The 17,234-nt window shown below is 46.2% G+C and overlaps 2 protein-coding genes across 8 annotated transcripts in view; one reads left to right on the top strand and one right to left on the bottom strand.

Moving 5' to 3' along the window:
* atp2c1 (ATPase secretory pathway Ca2+ transporting 1) overlaps positions 1-5,170 on the bottom strand; it is an 18,160-nt gene extending 12,990 nt beyond the window's left edge. Inside the window, exons 1-3 of one of the 4 annotated variants that reach the window (XM_047026914.1) lie at positions 5,092-5,170; positions 4,868-4,931; positions 4,201-4,292 (exon numbers count right to left, since the gene is read on the bottom strand). In XM_047026914.1, coding sequence (XP_046882870.1) covers positions 4,201-4,245 — 45 coding nt within the window. In that variant the 5' untranslated portion in view covers positions 4,246-4,292; positions 4,868-4,931; positions 5,092-5,170. Of the gene's footprint in view, positions 1-4,033; positions 4,293-4,867; positions 4,998-5,091 lie in introns of those variants that run through there. The other 3 variants (XM_047026921.1, XM_047026930.1, XM_047026939.1) reach the window with 3 other exon arrangements.
* Positions 4,276-17,234, top strand: pik3r4 (phosphoinositide-3-kinase, regulatory subunit 4). 4 transcript variants are annotated; one of them, XM_047026887.1, is made up of 22 exons: positions 4,276-4,344; positions 6,493-7,245; positions 7,479-7,612; positions 7,705-8,329; positions 8,499-8,633; positions 10,128-10,349; positions 10,495-10,668; positions 10,780-10,925; positions 11,044-11,247; positions 11,476-11,677; positions 11,793-11,813; positions 12,519-12,610; positions 13,334-13,556; positions 13,772-13,937; positions 14,094-14,258; positions 14,614-14,825; positions 15,015-15,146; positions 15,253-15,353; positions 15,553-15,641; positions 15,775-15,895; positions 16,026-16,184; positions 16,223-17,234. In XM_047026887.1, exons 1-22 carry the CDS (start codon positions 4,317-4,319, stop codon positions 16,232-16,234), a joined length of 4,116 nt encoding a protein of 1,371 aa, XP_046882843.1. In that variant the 5' UTR covers positions 4,276-4,316; the 3' UTR covers positions 16,235-17,234. The 4 variants fall into 4 exon arrangements, with proteins under 4 accessions (XP_046882843.1, XP_046882833.1, XP_046882851.1 ...); XM_047026877.1 differs by having other exon boundaries at positions 4,277-4,344; positions 16,026-17,234; XM_047026903.1 differs by lacking the exon at positions 4,276-4,344 and adding an exon at positions 5,783-6,084 and having other exon boundaries at positions 16,026-17,234.

The raw sequence follows: 17,234 nt of genomic DNA, 5'->3' as shown, positions 1-17,234 counted from the left end.
ATCCTCCAAAAATGGATGATATCACTTATAGTCAGACCTACCCCCCAAGGAAAATATCTAGAATAAAGCAAAGCCACTCACACACTCTAGACAAAATAAAAAGCCTTAACTCACCCTCATCATACCAGACTGAATCTGCATGTTAACAAGTAGGATATTTGAGAACTCCTTCGACCCATGGTAGGGTACATGACCATAGACTGAGGATCAAACAATTCTTCACACATTCCCCTTTTGCCCTACATTTGCTATGTGGCAATCGTGATGATTTGCTGCACTGCCCAGGGAGCGGTAGGCCCTGCTCCTAACCTGCACAGGCCAGCAGGCTGTGAGCCGGTGAGCAGACAGCCTACCTGCTCTCCACACTGCGATCCTGACCCTTCCAGTCACACTGTGGAAGGTCTGCCTGAGAGAGACTATCTTGGCCAGTATCTCCCGACTCCTGTTTAAGAGTCCAGTCCCAACGTGTCCCTCTCTGACTCTCTCCTACCGGTGTCTCCGTTAAGACGAGACAAAGCGCCTTGCGTAAGAGATGGCAGCGAGCGTCCGGCTGAGAGGATCCCCTCTGATTAAGAGTGACAAGAGCTTAAACCCCGATCACACTCCTCCTAGAGTGCTCCTCTCTCTCCATGTCCCGGACAGGCTGGCCTAACGAAGCGACCAAGGCTTTCCCTGGGATTGACACTCGCAGAAGAAGGAGAGGGAGATTAGATTAGAAATAGGCACACTCTCCTTTCCTTCCCAACTCTCTCTCTCTCTCCGCACACCCTCTTTCCCTCTTCTCCTTACACACAGAACAAGCAAAGTGTTAATCATTGTCTTGGAAACTCTAATTAGATCCAGGTCAAACTCTGTGAATGAGGTTAAGGACTTGTCGGAGGAACAAGGCCACTGCCCGGGGGGGGGGAGAGAGAGACGCGTTTCCCCACTGAGCAGCACACAATCACCAGCCAGAACACCTGCAGAATCACCTCCTCAAAATGTGCACTGCCACAGAAAAGAGATTAGAAAATGGGCGAGTGTGCTTTTCCCCCCACCTCGTAGGACTGTCCTATACGCCCACGCCTGATGGCAGTGTACATTAAGCAGGTCTTGCGTGGCGATAAGAGGTTTGTGGTTAAGATCCCAAAGGAGATCGATGGAGTCAGGGGAGAGTGAGGTGCTGTTGTAGCCTAAGCCATGTAGGAAGCCAGGAGCCTCTGAACCAAGCAACAGCCCACAATACAGAAATAAGGAACTCTAGTTAGTATTCAATGTAGGAAATTTCAGCTACACTAAAAAAAACTGTCTAAATGTGGCTTTGGTAATGACTAATGAGAGCTGCTGTTTCCCACAAGCCTGAACATCCCAAGCCAAGAAACTTTTAGTTCGGTCTTAACCATAAGCCTGCCTGCATGTGCCTCCAGGGAAGAAGGAAGTAAGGAAGAAGGAAGTAAGGAAGAAGGAAGTAAGAGTTGGAGACACTGTGCTTGGTCTTGAACCTTGATCCCTGACTGATAAAAGAACATTTCCTGTTGGGTGTGATTCTGCCAGTGGCGCTTCTCACTTGCTATGACAGAACGGGATCCTCTCTCCCTCAGGTAAACAGGTAATGAGAGAGAGCCAAGGAAGAGTGCAGAGGGTCAACAGCCATCACAACATCTCGTTCCTACACAGATTCCTTGGCTGCATCAATTCAGTACTTACAAAGTAAAATACTTCCAGATTTTCGGTATCTGGTCACAGAGACATGTCAGTACACAAGAGAGGAAAAGAATGTGAGAGTACAGAGAGAGGGACAAGCAAAGGAAAAGGGAGTCAGAGAGGAGGATGTAAAGAGGGATATTTATACTTTGCAGGCGGACAGACTTGGCTAAGAGGACCTGCACAATTCACTGGTCATACCAATCATTCTTAATATCCCACTGGTGCACCATAACAAGTGTATTATAAAATCTGTCTCATAGATCTTTAAAATGTTACTGTCCAGGATTGTTAAGGAAGTTAATAGGGTAGAATTTCTGTAGTACGTCTATGAAATCACCATGCAACATGTCTCAGAAGGGGTTTGTTGTTCAGGTTAGCAACAACAACCATGCTGGGTCAGACTTAGTTAGGGGGAAGGTTGATTATGCTAATGTAATAGGATAACGTTCATTAGATGAACAGTCCCACACTCAATATTATACTTTCAGAAGAGCAGAGCTTATTATGCTCTTTGTACTTGGATTTATAGTCATTATTTAACAGATTACCTTTCTTCTTGAGTGTAACAAAGAATAAGGCTGCACTGTGGGCTAGCAGTGTTAAGTCTAAGTGAGTTCTGTCTGTGCTGAAACAGTCAGCACCAGCATCTGTTCTTCATGCCAGAAAATGCTGTGTTCTTCACATCTGCCGTGACAGGTTTGTCAAAGACAACGGTTTTCAATGATGGTTGACCAAAATAGCAACCCTGTGCATCGTTTCACCCATCTTAAGAGGACTTCATGCAGTGATTTGAAACATATAACTGAAACATGTAGCCTTTCTAAAGAGGGAGAAAGAAAGAAACAAAGAGGGTGACTGTTGAATAGGGATTGGTAAAACGAGTCTGTATAGAGGCAGTGTGAGCCAGGCCTGGAGAGACAGGTTTGGTTTGCCACATGTTGAAATTACGCACGCCCACTCTTTAGCAGGTACACATGAAGAGCAAACACACATTCACTCAGTGACTGTCCCACACTAGGCTAAGTACACGTGCATACTTAGCAAACACACAAGTGTCCAGTCAAGTATTGAGACCGAGCCTACTGAGCATTTAAATGTATTAACACAGAACATACTACGTCCCTGAACGTACGTGACCATTGGGTCTTTTTATCAAACGAAAAAGGGAGACGCCAACACCATTACAAATGTTACAAAAATGTTTTGAGATCAACATCTCAAAACATGACAGCTGCCTCCAAGAAACAGAAACAAATATTAAATCTCTTAGCAGATGAATATTCTTGGCAATATTTAGGGTTTATTGTGATGAGGTACTAGGCCTACTGCATAGCCTAGGCAAGGTGCTGCCTAACTATTATAGTCACCATTTGTATTCATGCCTTGTCCCAGTGCTTGCCGCCAATTTCTCCATTATGTTACCAATCAGTCTAGACCTGTACTTGCCCTGAAGCACAGGGAGGACATCAGACACACACACACTTAAAATGTCCAGCTGAATGACAGCAACATTGCCTGCCTGGACAAGAAGCAGAATGCACAGCTTTAGACACATTCAATTGTCAAACTAAGCCTCAACACAGGCCTCCCTTTGAACAATGTGTAGACACACGTTGTGTTATTCTCGTTGTGTTATTCTCTGAAAAAGTACAATTCACAATTCACTGTCAATTCTACCTTTCTCAAGGAAAATGATGGTCAGGTAAGCGTTCCCTGATAATACTGACACATTCTTAGTGTATTCAAACAGGCCTGAATCAATGTATCAACCTCGGTTATCTTTTTCATTGGGGTATCAGAAAATCAATGGATAATTCAAACATCTTGTTGCAGAAAAAAGTGGATTCCAAATCTGTGTAGAACAAACTTGTCGACCATGCAGGGTAGCTAACGCTATACTGTTCTCAATTCTTCGTAGCAAAACGAATTGTTATAGAAGACGGCGACACAGTGTGAAGCTAGCTAGTTTACACTATGAAGTATCGCTAGCTAGTCAGCAGCTAAGTTCTAATGAGAGAATACTCGCACTGAGTGTGCAATGTTAAAATTCGCTAGGCTAGATAGCTGGCTACACACCGGACTTGTATGGTTTAGCACATATATGTACTAAACCACCGGTGTAACCCCACCTAGTATGGTGGGAACAATGACAGGATACGGACCAAGTTGTGTAAACAGAATACAGCAGGCTTGCCAGTAGTTATTTGATAACCATCTTGCAAATAAGGTTGCCTTACAGTACGCGAAATAGCTAGCATAGCTAGTCTAGCAATCAGGCTATGGGGGTAGCCTAGATGGCACTACCGTACAGTGATAACGCGTTGCTGGTCTTACGTTGCCCACTCACCGACTACTAGACTTGATATAATGTCCTTGAACATCAAAGCTTCTGTTACCTAAATAGGCTACTGTTGTGAGCACATTTACCTTCCAATATACTTTACGTCTATGAACACGACTATGCCATCACTGTTGACAAATACGAGAACGGAGTCTAGTAATCCGGAAACTTACCAGCAGCTCCCGTTTCTTCAGCATCTTCCGTGTAATCTCTGTCATTTGACGTCTGCCTTGGTGATCGTTGATGAGGTCAACACGTACTGGACCTGAGCAGATGAGGAGGGGCCCACATGTTAAATTGTTCTTCGAAGCAACAAGGTAATCAAATTAAATAATACCAAGTAAAAACAAACAAAGGAGTGTTAAAAGACTGAAGACAAACAAATTACTCAATGTTGACTGTTTGAGAAAAGGAAGATATTTAAATTTTTACTAATATTAGGCCTACTCAAAATATAACACTATAATAGATATGTATAGCCGTAAATGGTCTCTGGTTGACGTTAGTATGAAGTTAGTATAGTTTTGTGTGTGTGTGTGTGTGTGTGCGTGCGTGTGTGTGTGTGTGTGTGTGTGTGTGTGTGTGTGTGTGTGTGTGCGTGCGTGCGTGCGTGCGTGCGTGCGTGCGTGCGTGCGTGTGTGTGTGTGTGTGTGTGTGTGTGTAATGGTGGGTTATAGCGGGTTATAGCCGTGAAAATAATTTTGAAAGTAAAAAATAATAATTTCGATTTCAGACAACATTTTCATGCTTTTTATGTTTTCTTTTCTATTAATCCATACTTATTTAGCTTTAACATAGCAGTAGCCACTGGGATGTAAGCAGTAGTAAATTCACATTTACCTGCGTGGGTCGCAATCGTGTCCGATGAGAGAGTTTGTCTGCAGGCTATGAGACGAGAGTCTTCCTGAATAAATAGTCACCACAGATACTTTTCATCAGTCTTCTCTCATTGCGTACCAAGAAAATGTGTGATTCCAAAACAGCCAGGTAGCCTATATTATAAAATCAGGTAGGTTAATCATGTGACTACGAACAACGGCATTGGACAGTGACAGGGCACTCACATTTCCACTTCACCATGAGCCTGCAACCTGCAGTCAGAATGCCACCAACACTCTCTAGGACAGCATCCGAGGACCTGCTGCAGTTTACTGTCATGGAATAGAACAGCCTTTTTGTATTCTGGGAAATTGAAAAGTGAGAGAAACGACGTATAATTTTGTAACAGGTCATCTGCCTGGACACAAGGAGCATTATTGTCAAACAACAGCTTTTTAAACAATTTAAAGCATTTTTCTCTTGTATCCTTCAACAGAAGTGCAGTTGGCTACGTAGCCTACAAACCGCACCACAAATTAATTATGGTAATCTTTATCAATACTTTTTCCTAAATGTAAAATTACGGCCACCAATACAAGATGTGATGAGGTGTCAAATTCAACATTGAATTATTCAACAAATGTGTAGTCCAGTTAATCTTACAAGTACTCACTTGTGTTATGGTGTAGTACATTACTAAAAAAGAAAAAGAAACAAAATTAAGCCCTGACATAATAAATGCAATGGGAATTGGTACTTTCTTCAGAACGTTTTCAAAACACATAGAACTTTTCATACATTATCAGATGTGATGTCTATGAACATTGAGCTATTATAGTTACGTTAAGAGTAAAAATAGAGGTTGTGCGGTTACATTAATATTGGCGACTACAAATAACCTTTGACCCGGATACATAGTATCAGCTGTTAGCTACAAGAAAAAAAAATATCGTAGAAGAAGTAGGGGAAAACAACAAACTCACTGGCTAGTTATTAAGGAAATGTAAAAGAAGACACAGCAACACATTTTCCGTAGAAGAACAACACAAATTAAATAGTTTGTAAGCCTTCTTAACTAAGAGCTAGATCAGATGTTTAAGCGATGTGTGTGCAGTTGTTCTATGCAGTATTAAGCTAGCTTGCTAGCCAAACACAGACTAGCTAGCTAGCTCTAGCTAGCTACAGTAAAGGAGAAGGAAGACAAGTCAACAAACATTTTAACACCATCCGTTCGTCTGGTAAAGATTCCACATTTTAACATTATCAGTACATTAGGACCACTGTATCGGGAATACATGTTTTTCTTAACTTAATAGCATAATAGTGCTAATGTTACTTATACAGTGAAAGGAGTCACGATAATTGCGACCACATGAATCACATGATGTAGCTACAGATCATCAAGCTACGATCTATTACGTGTTCCTTTTTATATCATTATTTGTTATTAATTGATCTGCCTGGGCAATATGATGACAAATAAATACAATGTTAAAATACTTATTTTATAACCTATTCATTTTCGTTTTTACCGTTACTCATTTGGAATGGCAGCCATTCCTAAATGTTCTTTGGGTTATTAAAAATAATCTGTAATTTTTTTTCAAATAACAGCTTCCTGTAACGATGAATGTTTTACTGTTTAGGCAGACAAAAACTTCTGGTCAAGCAAGCAGAAGCTATGGGGAATCAACTAGCAGGCATTGCCCCTTCACAGATTTTGTCGGTGGACAGTTATTTCTCCGATATCCACGATCACGAGTATGATAAGAGCCTTGGCAGCACCCGCTTCTTCAAAGTAGCTCGTGCCAAACACAGGGAAGGGCTGGTGGTGGTGAAGGTGTTTGCCATTCAGGACCCATCACTGCCCCTTACCAGTTATAAACAGGAGCTGGAAGAGCTGAAAATCAGACTTCACTCCTGTCAAAATTGCCTGCCCTTCCAGAAGGCTTCTCTCACAGAGAAGGCGGCCATTTTATTCCGCCAGTATGTCCGGGACAACCTGTATGACCGCATCAGCACACGGCCCTTCCTCAATGGCGTGGAGAAGCGCTGGTTGGCCTTCCAGATCCTCACAGCCGTGGACCAGGCTCACAAAGCTGGTGTCCGCCACGGGGACATTAAGACAGAAAATGTGATGGTGACCAGCTGGAACTGGGTCCTGCTCACTGACTTTGCAAGCTTCAAGCCCACGTATTTGCCAGAGGACAACCCGGCTGACTTCAACTACTTTTTCGACACGTCCAGGAGAAGGACGTGCTACATCGCTCCTGAGAGGTTTGTCGATGGGAGCATGTTTGCTACAGAGAGCGACCAGAATACCCCTCTTGTGGACCTTACCAGCAACCACCAGAGGACACGGGGGGAGCTCAAACAGGCCATGGATATCTTTTCTGCAGGTACTTGTCAGACATGTTGGTGTGAGTCAGAGCTGTGGTGTCAAGCTCGAGTCAAAGTTAATCAGTATGTCAGTCTTATTCTGAGGGAAATTATCCTCATAAAGGATTCATACTGTATCAGTAGATGTTGAAATTATTCAAGTTGCTCTGAAACAGTTGTGCTATCCAACAAGGATGTGATTTGAATGGATATTATGTCTCAAAGCCCTTGTACTGATGTTTGTTGTTCTTAGGTTGTGTGATTGCAGAACTTTTCACAGAGGGAGTTCCATTATTTGACCTCTCTCAACTATTGGCGTATCGCAAAGGACACTTTCAGACAGAGCATGTTCTCATGAAGATTGAGGACCAAAGCATCCGCGATCTGGTAATAGTCAACCATTTAGTATCTTGAATTTGAATTGAAAACCATCTGATGTAATTTCTAAGCAACACTGCCCTCGTCTGTTCGTCTGACAGGTAGCCCAGATGGTGCAGCGCAAGCCAGAGTTGCGTCTGACAGCAGACGAGTATCTGAAGCAGCAAAGAGGCAAAGCTTTCCCAGACATCTTCTACACGTTCCTGCAGCCCTACATGGCCCAGTTTGCCAAGGAGACCTTCCAGTCTGCAGACGAACGTGTTCTGGTCATCCGGAAGGATCTGGACAACATCCTCCACAACCTGCGTGGTGGAGGGGGCCCCTCCTCCCCGGAGAAGGCCGAGAAAGCATCTGAGGAGTGGGGCAGCGTGGAGGTGAGCTCCAGGGAGGAGCAGGGCTTGGTGGTGCTGGTGTCGGTGATCACTTCCTGTCTGCAGACGCTGCGCTCCTGCGACTCCAAGCTAGCGGCGCTGGAGCTGGTGCTGCACCTGGCGCCGCGCCTGAGTGTGGAGATCCTCTTGGACCGCATCACGCCCTACCTGCTGCACTTCTGTAACGACGGCGTGCCGCGTGTGCGCGCCCAGGCAGTGCGCACCCTGGCCAAGGTGTTGGCGCTGGTCAAGGAGGTTCCCAGGAATGATGTCAATATCTACCCGGAGTACATCCTGCCGGGCATCGCCCACTTGGCACAGGATGATGCCACAATTGTCAGATTGGCATACGCAGGTGCTTGGGGAGGGGAATGGAAACGTATAACATAATGACTTGCTAGACTGGAAGAGGACTGTAAACCATTAAACAGCATGTTACTTTTCAAAGGAATAGTTAACCTAATTAGCAAGTTCTCCTGCTTTCTCCCTCCCTTTTTCACTCTTCATCCTCTCCCGATCTCCAGAGAACATAGCCCACCTAGCAGAGACAGCGTTGCGGTTTCTGGAGCTCGTCCAGGAGAACAACCTGAACACAGAGCACGACCTGAGCGGGGAGGACGGAGAGGAAGCCCTTCATCCCAACGAGAACTATGACTCAGGTAGTGTTACGGGTCATCAGAATCAGAAAGGGATTTATTCGCCATGAAAGCTTGCACATACAAGGAATTTGCTTTGGCAGGAAGGTGCATACAATAAACATATAGGAATCTTAAATTTAGATATATGGTCTAACTATACATAAACTAGCAATACTAAGTGAAATACAATTAAAATAAAATATACAATAAAATAAAATAAGTTGCCATACAATAAAATATAAGTTGCCAATTTACAGTATAAAATACAAATATTACACAAATTTTGAAGTAGTGCAAATGCAATTGTTTTAAGACATGAAGTCATTAAAGTCAGTGTGAACTCTTGGCCTTGTTGAGGAGGCCAACAGCGGAAGGGAAGAAACTGTTTGTGTGGCGTGAGGTTTTGGTCCTGATGGACCGCAGCCTTCTGCCGGAGGGGAGTGACTGAAACAGGGAGTGTCCAGGGTGGGAGGAGTCCGCCACAATCTTCTTCGCTCGCCTCAGGGCCCTCAAGGTGTGCAGGTCCTCGAGGGAGGGCAGATTGCAGCCAATCACCTCCGCAGAGCGGATGATACGCTGCAGCCTGCTCTTGTCTTTGGCAGTGGCAGCAGCGTACCAGATGGTGATGGAGGAGGTGAGGATGGACTCAATGATGGCTGTGTAGAAGTGCACCATCATCGACTTTGTCAGGTTGAATTTCTTCAGCTGCCGCAGGAAGTACATCCTCTGTTGTGCTTTCTTGGTGAGGGAGCTGATGTTCAGTTCCCACTTGAGGTCCTGGGAGAGGATAGTGCCCAGGAAGCGGAAGGACTCCACAGTGTTGACTGGGGAGTCACACGGTGATGGGGGTGAGTGGGGCTGTGTTCTTCCTGAAGTCCACAACCATCTCCACTGTCTTGAGAGCATTGAGCTCTTGGTTGTTCTGGCTGCACCAGGTCACCAGGTTGTCCGCTTCCCACCTATAATCAGACTCGTCTCCACCAGAGATGAGCCCAATTAAGGTGGTGTCGTCCGCAAACTTCAGGAGTTTTGACGGACGGATGACTGGAGGTGCAGCTGTTGGTGTACAGGGAGAAGAGCAGAGGAGAAAGGACACAGCCCTGGAGAGATCCAGTGCTGATGGACCGGATCTCCCCAGGGCTGCATCCTTTCTCCTCTGCTCTTCTCCCTGTACACCATAGCCGTTAGGGCTCTCCGAAAATAATCAACAACAGCCATGCAGGCTTTCAAGAGTCCCTATAACAAGATTTACAGGCATCTTAATGAACCATTTTTTCCCGGAATGTTCCAGCGAGTCTGTTGTTAATTCATGTAGCAGATTGTGGGTCTGTTTTTCGGCTGTACGTACATGAAAAAAAAAAGACAAGTGCTGGATGCTCATAAAATTCTGTTGTTTACATTACCAACACCATATTGGTAGCGTTCCAACATTCTCACCTGTTTACCTTCAATTTATTTTTCCTTTGGAGGGACATTGATGTACTTTATTTCCCCCACGACCTGACCCAACTGCAGAGCTGCAGGCGCTGCACGAGATGGTGCAGCAGAAGGTGGTGACGCTGCTGAGCGACTCGGAGAACATCGTCAAGCAGTCGCTGATGGAGAACGGCATCACGCGGCTCTGCGTGTTCTTCGGCCGGCAGAAGGCCAACGACGTGCTGCTCTCCCACATGATCACCTTCCTCAACGACAAGAACGACTGGCACCTGAGGGGCGCGTTCTTCGACAGCATTGTCGGTCAGGTTCCCTGCTGTGTTGAGAGGGGGGGGGGGTCAGGGGGAGGGACTAAGCACCTGTAGCTGCCCAAAGCTATATTTTGGCACTCAACTGTGTGGCAGATGTTTGACTCCCCCCCTCCCCCCCTCTCCCTTCTCATGTCCAGGCGTGGCGGCCTACGTGGGCTGGCAGAGCTCGTCCATCCTGAAGCCCCTCCTCCAGCAGGGCCTGAGTGACGCCGAGGAATTTGTCATCTACAAGGCCCTCAACGCCCTCACCTGCATGTGCCAGCTGGGCCTGCTGCAGAAGCCTCACATCTACGAGTTCGTCAGCGACATCGGTGAGAGTCCCCGGAATAAAATCAGACAGGGTGGACGTAACTGCCATTGACGTGATCGTTTTGATGATTCTGCTCTGCCTTTACGTTCCCTCTCTGCTCCCCCACCCCCAGCTCCGTTCCTGTGCCACCCCAACTTGTGGATCCGCTACGGAGCCGTGGGCTTCATCACCGTGGTAGCCCAGCACCTCAACATCGCTGATGTGTACTGCAAGCTGATGCCCCACCTCAACCCCTTCGTCACCCAGCCCATCATCCAGGTGCTGAACTGACCCCTAGTCCACCCCACACACTTGTTAGGACGTCCTGTTTGATCCTTGTGTCGTTAGCCTGCCTCAAAGCCAGTCTGTTCAGTGTCTGTCCTGTGTTCCCCTTCAGATTGATAAGGAGATAGTCCTGCTGAGTGTGCTGAAGGAGCCGGTAAGTCGCTCCATCTTCGACTACTCTCTGCGCTCCAAAGATATCTCCAGCCTCTTCCGCCACCTGCTGCTGAGGCAGAAGAAGCGCAGCGGCTCCATCCCAGAATGCCCCATCCCAGACGACCCGGCCATCGCCCAGCTGCTCAAGAAGCTGCTGTCACAGGTAAGGTGCTCACTCTCCAAATCCAAGGTCACGTAAATAAAGGGGCAAAATACGAGGTGTATTCATGATTCATTTAGAGGGAACTGTAACGGACGGTTTGTACGAAATGTACGTTTCAAAATCAGCACTGAGGAAATCTTCAAATGACTAAAGCTGATTGGCTAACAATGAGCGGTTTGTGGAGACGACATGGTTACTCGTGTCCCGTCCCGTCCTGACACTCTGCAGGGGATGACTGAGGCAGAGGAGGACAAGCTGCTGGCTCTCAAAGATTTTATGCTCAAGTCAAACAAGGCTAAGGCCAACATGTCGGACCAGGGCCACCTGGGTGAGGTCGCCCAGAGCGGGGTGATCGACCTGGGGACTCTGGGCATCACTGGACGCCAGGTGGACCTGGTCAAACCCAAACAGGAGGCCGAGGACAAAAGAGGTAAGGCCGCACGACGTAGACAACCTCGACACATCTTAGATCTCCCTCAGCACACTACATTGTTACTGAGACATAAGATTCATTTTTTATCATTGATCATTTTCTTTGTTCACAGACTACATCCCTTCAGTATCTGGTATTGCTGTGGTTCTGAATGATGAGCATGTTTGATGTGGAAATAACACCAAATAATGTCCTTTCACACTTTTCCCTAATGTTGAGTTTGTCTTGCAGCTGGTTTGTTGCAGTCGCATGGGAGTGTCATTCGAGAGTGTTGGACTGCTGGTGACTCTTTTAACTCCCCCCTTAAGTAGTCTGGCTGTAGATGCTCCTGCACTGGCCATAGTATGGATGACCTAGAAGCATTCTGAATGCTGACTCGGCATCGTCTTTAGTTATAGTGGGGAGAAAAACAATAGAAAGATAAAATATAAATATATATATACATATATATAAACCATATATATATGTAGATTTGCTGGGAGTTTCATGTGAATTCAGACTCAAACTTACAAAGGGCCAGCTGCCTTAGAATCCAGCACCATAAAACCATTACCTTATGTCTTCATTTCAGAATTAACATTTTTATGTTCTGGAAGTTGTAACGGACATTGCATCATACAGTTGGCTAGTTCAAAACCCCCTCAATCTTTAGCTCCCCCTCATCAGTGTCATCGTGTTTTTGTGTGTTAGAAACATGTTTCCTTTCAAGCTCCTTTCAGATTTCCGTCAGACTCAGTGAATTAGACCCAAGAACTAGTACTAACCACTAAACCGTTTTTGAGGGAAAATCTAGCCTATTACTCAAAAAAACTAAAACAAAATGTGTCTCTTCTGTCAGCCCGGAAACACACCAAGCAGGACTCCAACATGAACGAGGAGTGGAAGAGCATGTTTGGCTCTCAGGAGCCCGCCTCACCACAGCCCGCCACGGTAACCACGGCCTGTCGGTGCACTTTGTGTGTCATTGAAACCTTTAGAATTTGTTTCCTGTGTTGTAGACTTGAGGTCTGATTTAGATTAGTCTACATTCCTCTTTTGACCCGTGTTCTAAGCTCTAAAACGCTGGCAGCTGGCTGTGTGGAGCTCTTCTTTCCTCAGTCCTGGCATGTTGAATCGGTCATTTAGCTTGGCCCTGTAGGGTGAAACTGATATGTTTGTTACCATATGGTCCTTGGACCCATCTGCATTCCCACACATTTCTACTGGTGTGATAGCCCTGACCCCAAAGAACCATTCATCTTTCATGTCAAAGACTTAGCATGCACACCAGTTGGTCCCTTTGATCAGTTTTCACACGCTTAAAGCTACAATAGGTAACATGAAAAAATACACATGAAACATTGTCCCCAATTCTTGTCAGAACTTCTGTGCTTTCCTCCAGCAAAATGTTGACTGTTGCTTCCCAAAATAAATTAAAAAGGAAGGCATGCCTCACTGTAGGCAATTAGCTTTGAAGTAGCAGGCTGCTTCAAAATGAGTCAATGCTATTCCACTGGCAATGAGCCATTAGGGTTGCAAAACAAGTCTCAGAGGGCCTCATTAGCTTACACAATACGTTTATATAGGCAAATGCTTGTTTTGTTTTTTTCTTCTTCACTTATATAAACATACCTATTGTAGCTTTTTAAAGGAGTCCATCCCTCTCTCTGACAGGTGTCCGAGGGGACAGCGGCTCAGAGCAGGAAGAGTCCAGCGCCCCCTAGTATTGCTGTGGCGCAGTCTGTGGCCGGCAGCTCCACCTACCAGCGCAGGTTGAACACCTGCAAGGCGGAGCTGCAGCAGCTGGTGCAGCAGAAGCGGGAGCAGTGTAGTGCCGAGCGCATGGCCAAGAAGATGATGGAGAGCGCAGAGTGGGAGAGCAGGCCTCCGCCTCCGGGTAAAATAGTCCTTCCCGTCTAAAAATACGTTCTCCAGACTAGGTGTCCCCTAGGTTATACCCCATCACACATTCACAGTGTACTGAAATGGTTTGGTTAATCATTTCGGCAGATTTGTTTTCGTAAGTTGATTTATTTGCAAACCTAGTTAAGAACTAAGTTAGGTTGAAAGATATTTTGTTGTCTTTATTCATATAAAATGTTCCTCGTTCAGGCTGGCACCCTAAAGGGCTCCTTGTGGCCCACCTCCACGAGCACAAGGCTGCCGTGAACCGTATCCGTGTGTCTGACGAGCACTGCATCTTCGCCACCGCCTCCAACGACGGCACGGTGAAGGTGTGGGACAGCCAGAAGATGGAGGGCAAGACCACCACCACACGGTACTCTACACACACACACACAACATCAGCCATATGGAACTCATAGTCCACAGATTCTTTGCAATGAGTAAATCAGAACTCCAATCGTTACAGCCAGTGTTAAGGGTAAGTCTCGGTGTCGGGTCAAGGTCACAGATGGTGTGGTTTCCCCCTCAGGTCTGTTTTGACATATTCTCGCCTCGGGGGAAACGTGAAGACACTCACCTTCTGTCAGGGCTCTCACTACCTGGCTGTCGCCTCCGACAACGGCTCCATCCAGCTGTTAACCATCGAAGCTAACAAGCCCCCCAAATCACCCAAAGTTCAACCTTTTCAGTCAAGGTACATTTACATTTATGCATTTAGCAGACGCTTTTATCCAAAGCGACTTCCAAAAGAGAGCTTTACAAAAGTGCATAGGTCACTGAGATTGCGGGTAACTAAAACATGAAGCATACATTGTGAAAACTGAATAAGTCCCAAAGGGAAGAACCATAAGAACATGTAGTTAAACAAGATACAATTAATATATACAATATACGATTAAAGGTAATGATGAAACTATTTCATTTGGGGTGGGTGAGGTTACATTGTAAATAAGCTTGCCTGTTCCATGATGCACGTATGTCTCACACACACTCTCGCTGTATTTTCCCTCCTACACACACACACACACACACACACGTTGCCCCGACAGGCTCCTGGACCAGAAGGAGGACGGCTCTGTTGTGGACGTTCACCATTTTAACTCTGGTGCTCAGTCAGTGCTAGCTTATGCCACTGTGAACGGCTCTCTGGTTGGCTGGGACCTCCGCTCCAACACCAGTGCTTGGACCCTCCATCACGATCTGCGTCTGGGCCTCATCACCTCCTTCACCGTGGACATGCATCAGTGCTGGCTCTGTCTGGGTGTGTGTGTGTGTGTGTGTGTGTGCGTGCGTGCGTGCGTGCGTGCGTGCGTGCGTGCGTGCGTGCGTGCGTGCGTGCGTGTATATATAGACGAGACACTTTATATATATATATATATATGGAACAAAGATATATTTTGAAAGTGTCTCAATCTTGTCTTTTTGTTTACTCTGTCATCTCAACATCCAGGCACCAGCAATGGCACTATGGCCTGCTGGGATATGCGATTCCAGCTGCCCATCTCAAACCACTCCCATCCAGCCCGAGCTCGAATCAGAAGGCTGCTCATGCACCCCGTCTACCAGTCGTCTGTCATCGCAGGTAAAGATCTTCCTTTATTGTTAAGTTTCGGTACAAGTACAACATGAGTAATTCTTCAAGATAATTTTGTTAAGTCTATAACTTTTTTACCTTTTTTTTAAACCAGCGGTGCAAGGCAACAATGAAGTGTCTATGTGGGACATGGAGACTGGGGACAGGAAGTTCACTTTGTGGGCCAGTTCTGCCCCCCCCCTCTCTGAGATGCAGGTGTGTATGTGTGCATGTGCGTGGGTGTTTGTACGCGAAAGAGACAGTGAGCAAGATACGGTCGGTGATTTGTGATGGGAGTGTCTTGTCTAGACATTCCAAGCCACATTCCGTTGGCTTGGGTGAATCATCCCTGTTTCACCCTTATCCACACTCTAACAGTGTTTCACTCCCCTTCTCTCCATCTCCCCCTCTGTAGCCCTCTCCACACAGTGTCCATGGCATCTACTGCAGCCCTGCAGATGGAAACCCCCTCCTCCTCACCGCTGGCTCAGACATGAGAATCAGGTAGGTGGACAATGAGCAAATACCGGTGTGTTCCTCTAGGTCGCCCTTTCCCAATCACCCTCAGGGGTACCGAGGACCAGGATTGAGAGACTGCTCTAGGTCGTTTTATACTGGTGTGACCTCGTTCCTCTAGGTTCTGGGATCTGGCATACCCAGAGAGGTCCTACATCGTAGCGGGAGGGGCTAACGACTCGCTGCACTGCCCCTCAGTCCTCTACAACCGCAAGATCATCGAAGGAACCGAAGTTGTTCAGGTACCGGGGATACTGTCTGTGGAACATGAACATTTGTAGTGTAGCTAATGTGTGTGAACGGTGTAGCGTGTGAGTGCCCCCCCCCCCCCCCCCCCCCCCACTCCCCGAGACTGACAGTCGTGTCCATCAGGAGATCCACAGCAAGCAGAAGAGCGGGGCCACGGAGGACGCTCCCCGCCGGGGGCCCGGCTCCCTCCCCGTCGGCCATCATGACATCATCACGGACATCGCCACCTTCCAGACCACCCAGGGCTTCATTGTCACCTCCTCCAGGGACGGCATCGTCAAGGTCTGGAAGTGAAGCTCTGCAGGGCTGGCATCGTCAAGGTCTGGAAGTGAAGCTCTGCAGGGCTGGCATCGTCAAGGTCTGGAAGTGAAGCTCTGCAGGGCTGGCATCGTCAAGGTCTGGAAGTGAAGCTCTGCTGGGTTGGCATCGTCAAGGTCTGGAAGTGAAGCTCTGCAGGGCTGGCATCGTCAAGGTCTGGAAGTGAAGCTCTGCTGGGTTGGCATCGTCAAGGTCTGGAAGTGAAGCTCTGCAGGGCTGGCATCGTCAAGGTCTGGAAGTGAAGCTCTGCTGGGTTGGCATCGTCAAGGTCTGGAAGTGAAGCTCTGCAGGGCTGCCGGCTGCTGACTCTTTCCAACCTCAGGATTATAAACACACATGCTCAACTACTATCATTTCTATACCACCCCACCAACTTATTGTTAGCTTTTGTATATAATATATATTTTAAATGTAACTAATTAATATAAAACAACCCCTATTGGAATTGGAATGAACAAGTGATCATAATGTCATCAGTGTTTGTTATAGTTGATGCTGTCATGAATATCATGCAATGCCTCTTAATGTGTCATGCGAAACATTTAATGTTTTCTGTTGAGCATAGCTGCCCAAAATGTGTTAATAAAAAGCACTGTTGAAATGTTTCTGTGGTATTATATATTTGTTCAGGTTTTTTGTTGAGGATTTGGTCGGTAGAATTAACACAACGTAACAAATCAGGTGGTAGAGTACGGAAACTAGAGTGGGAAAGTTTTTTTAAATGTAAAATCAGTATATCAGGGGTTAAGCATGAACAAGGTTGTCTCAACTGATTCATGCCATGGACCAGCTTTAAATCTTAGCAACACCGAAGACAAATGCTTGTTTATATACTGCAGCTTTTTATGACTCGTTTTGAAAACCTTTGAAGTATACACTACAAGTGTGTTGAGCAACATGACATCTGGTGGGATTAATAATATTAACATCCTAGCCAAGAGAAATGCAAGTTTGTTTTTTGTTTTTTACCACAGCATCATTATTAACATTTAATAAATCTTTTCTAGCAAAGAA

Source organism: Hypomesus transpacificus, chromosome 2 (genome assembly GCF_021917145.1).
Source record: "Hypomesus transpacificus isolate Combined female chromosome 2, fHypTra1, whole genome shotgun sequence".
In the NCBI taxonomy this organism is placed as follows: domain Eukaryota; kingdom Metazoa; phylum Chordata; class Actinopteri; order Osmeriformes; family Osmeridae; genus Hypomesus; species Hypomesus transpacificus.
Note: the sequence above shows the minus strand (reverse complement) of the source record. Positions and strands in the feature narration are given on the sequence as shown.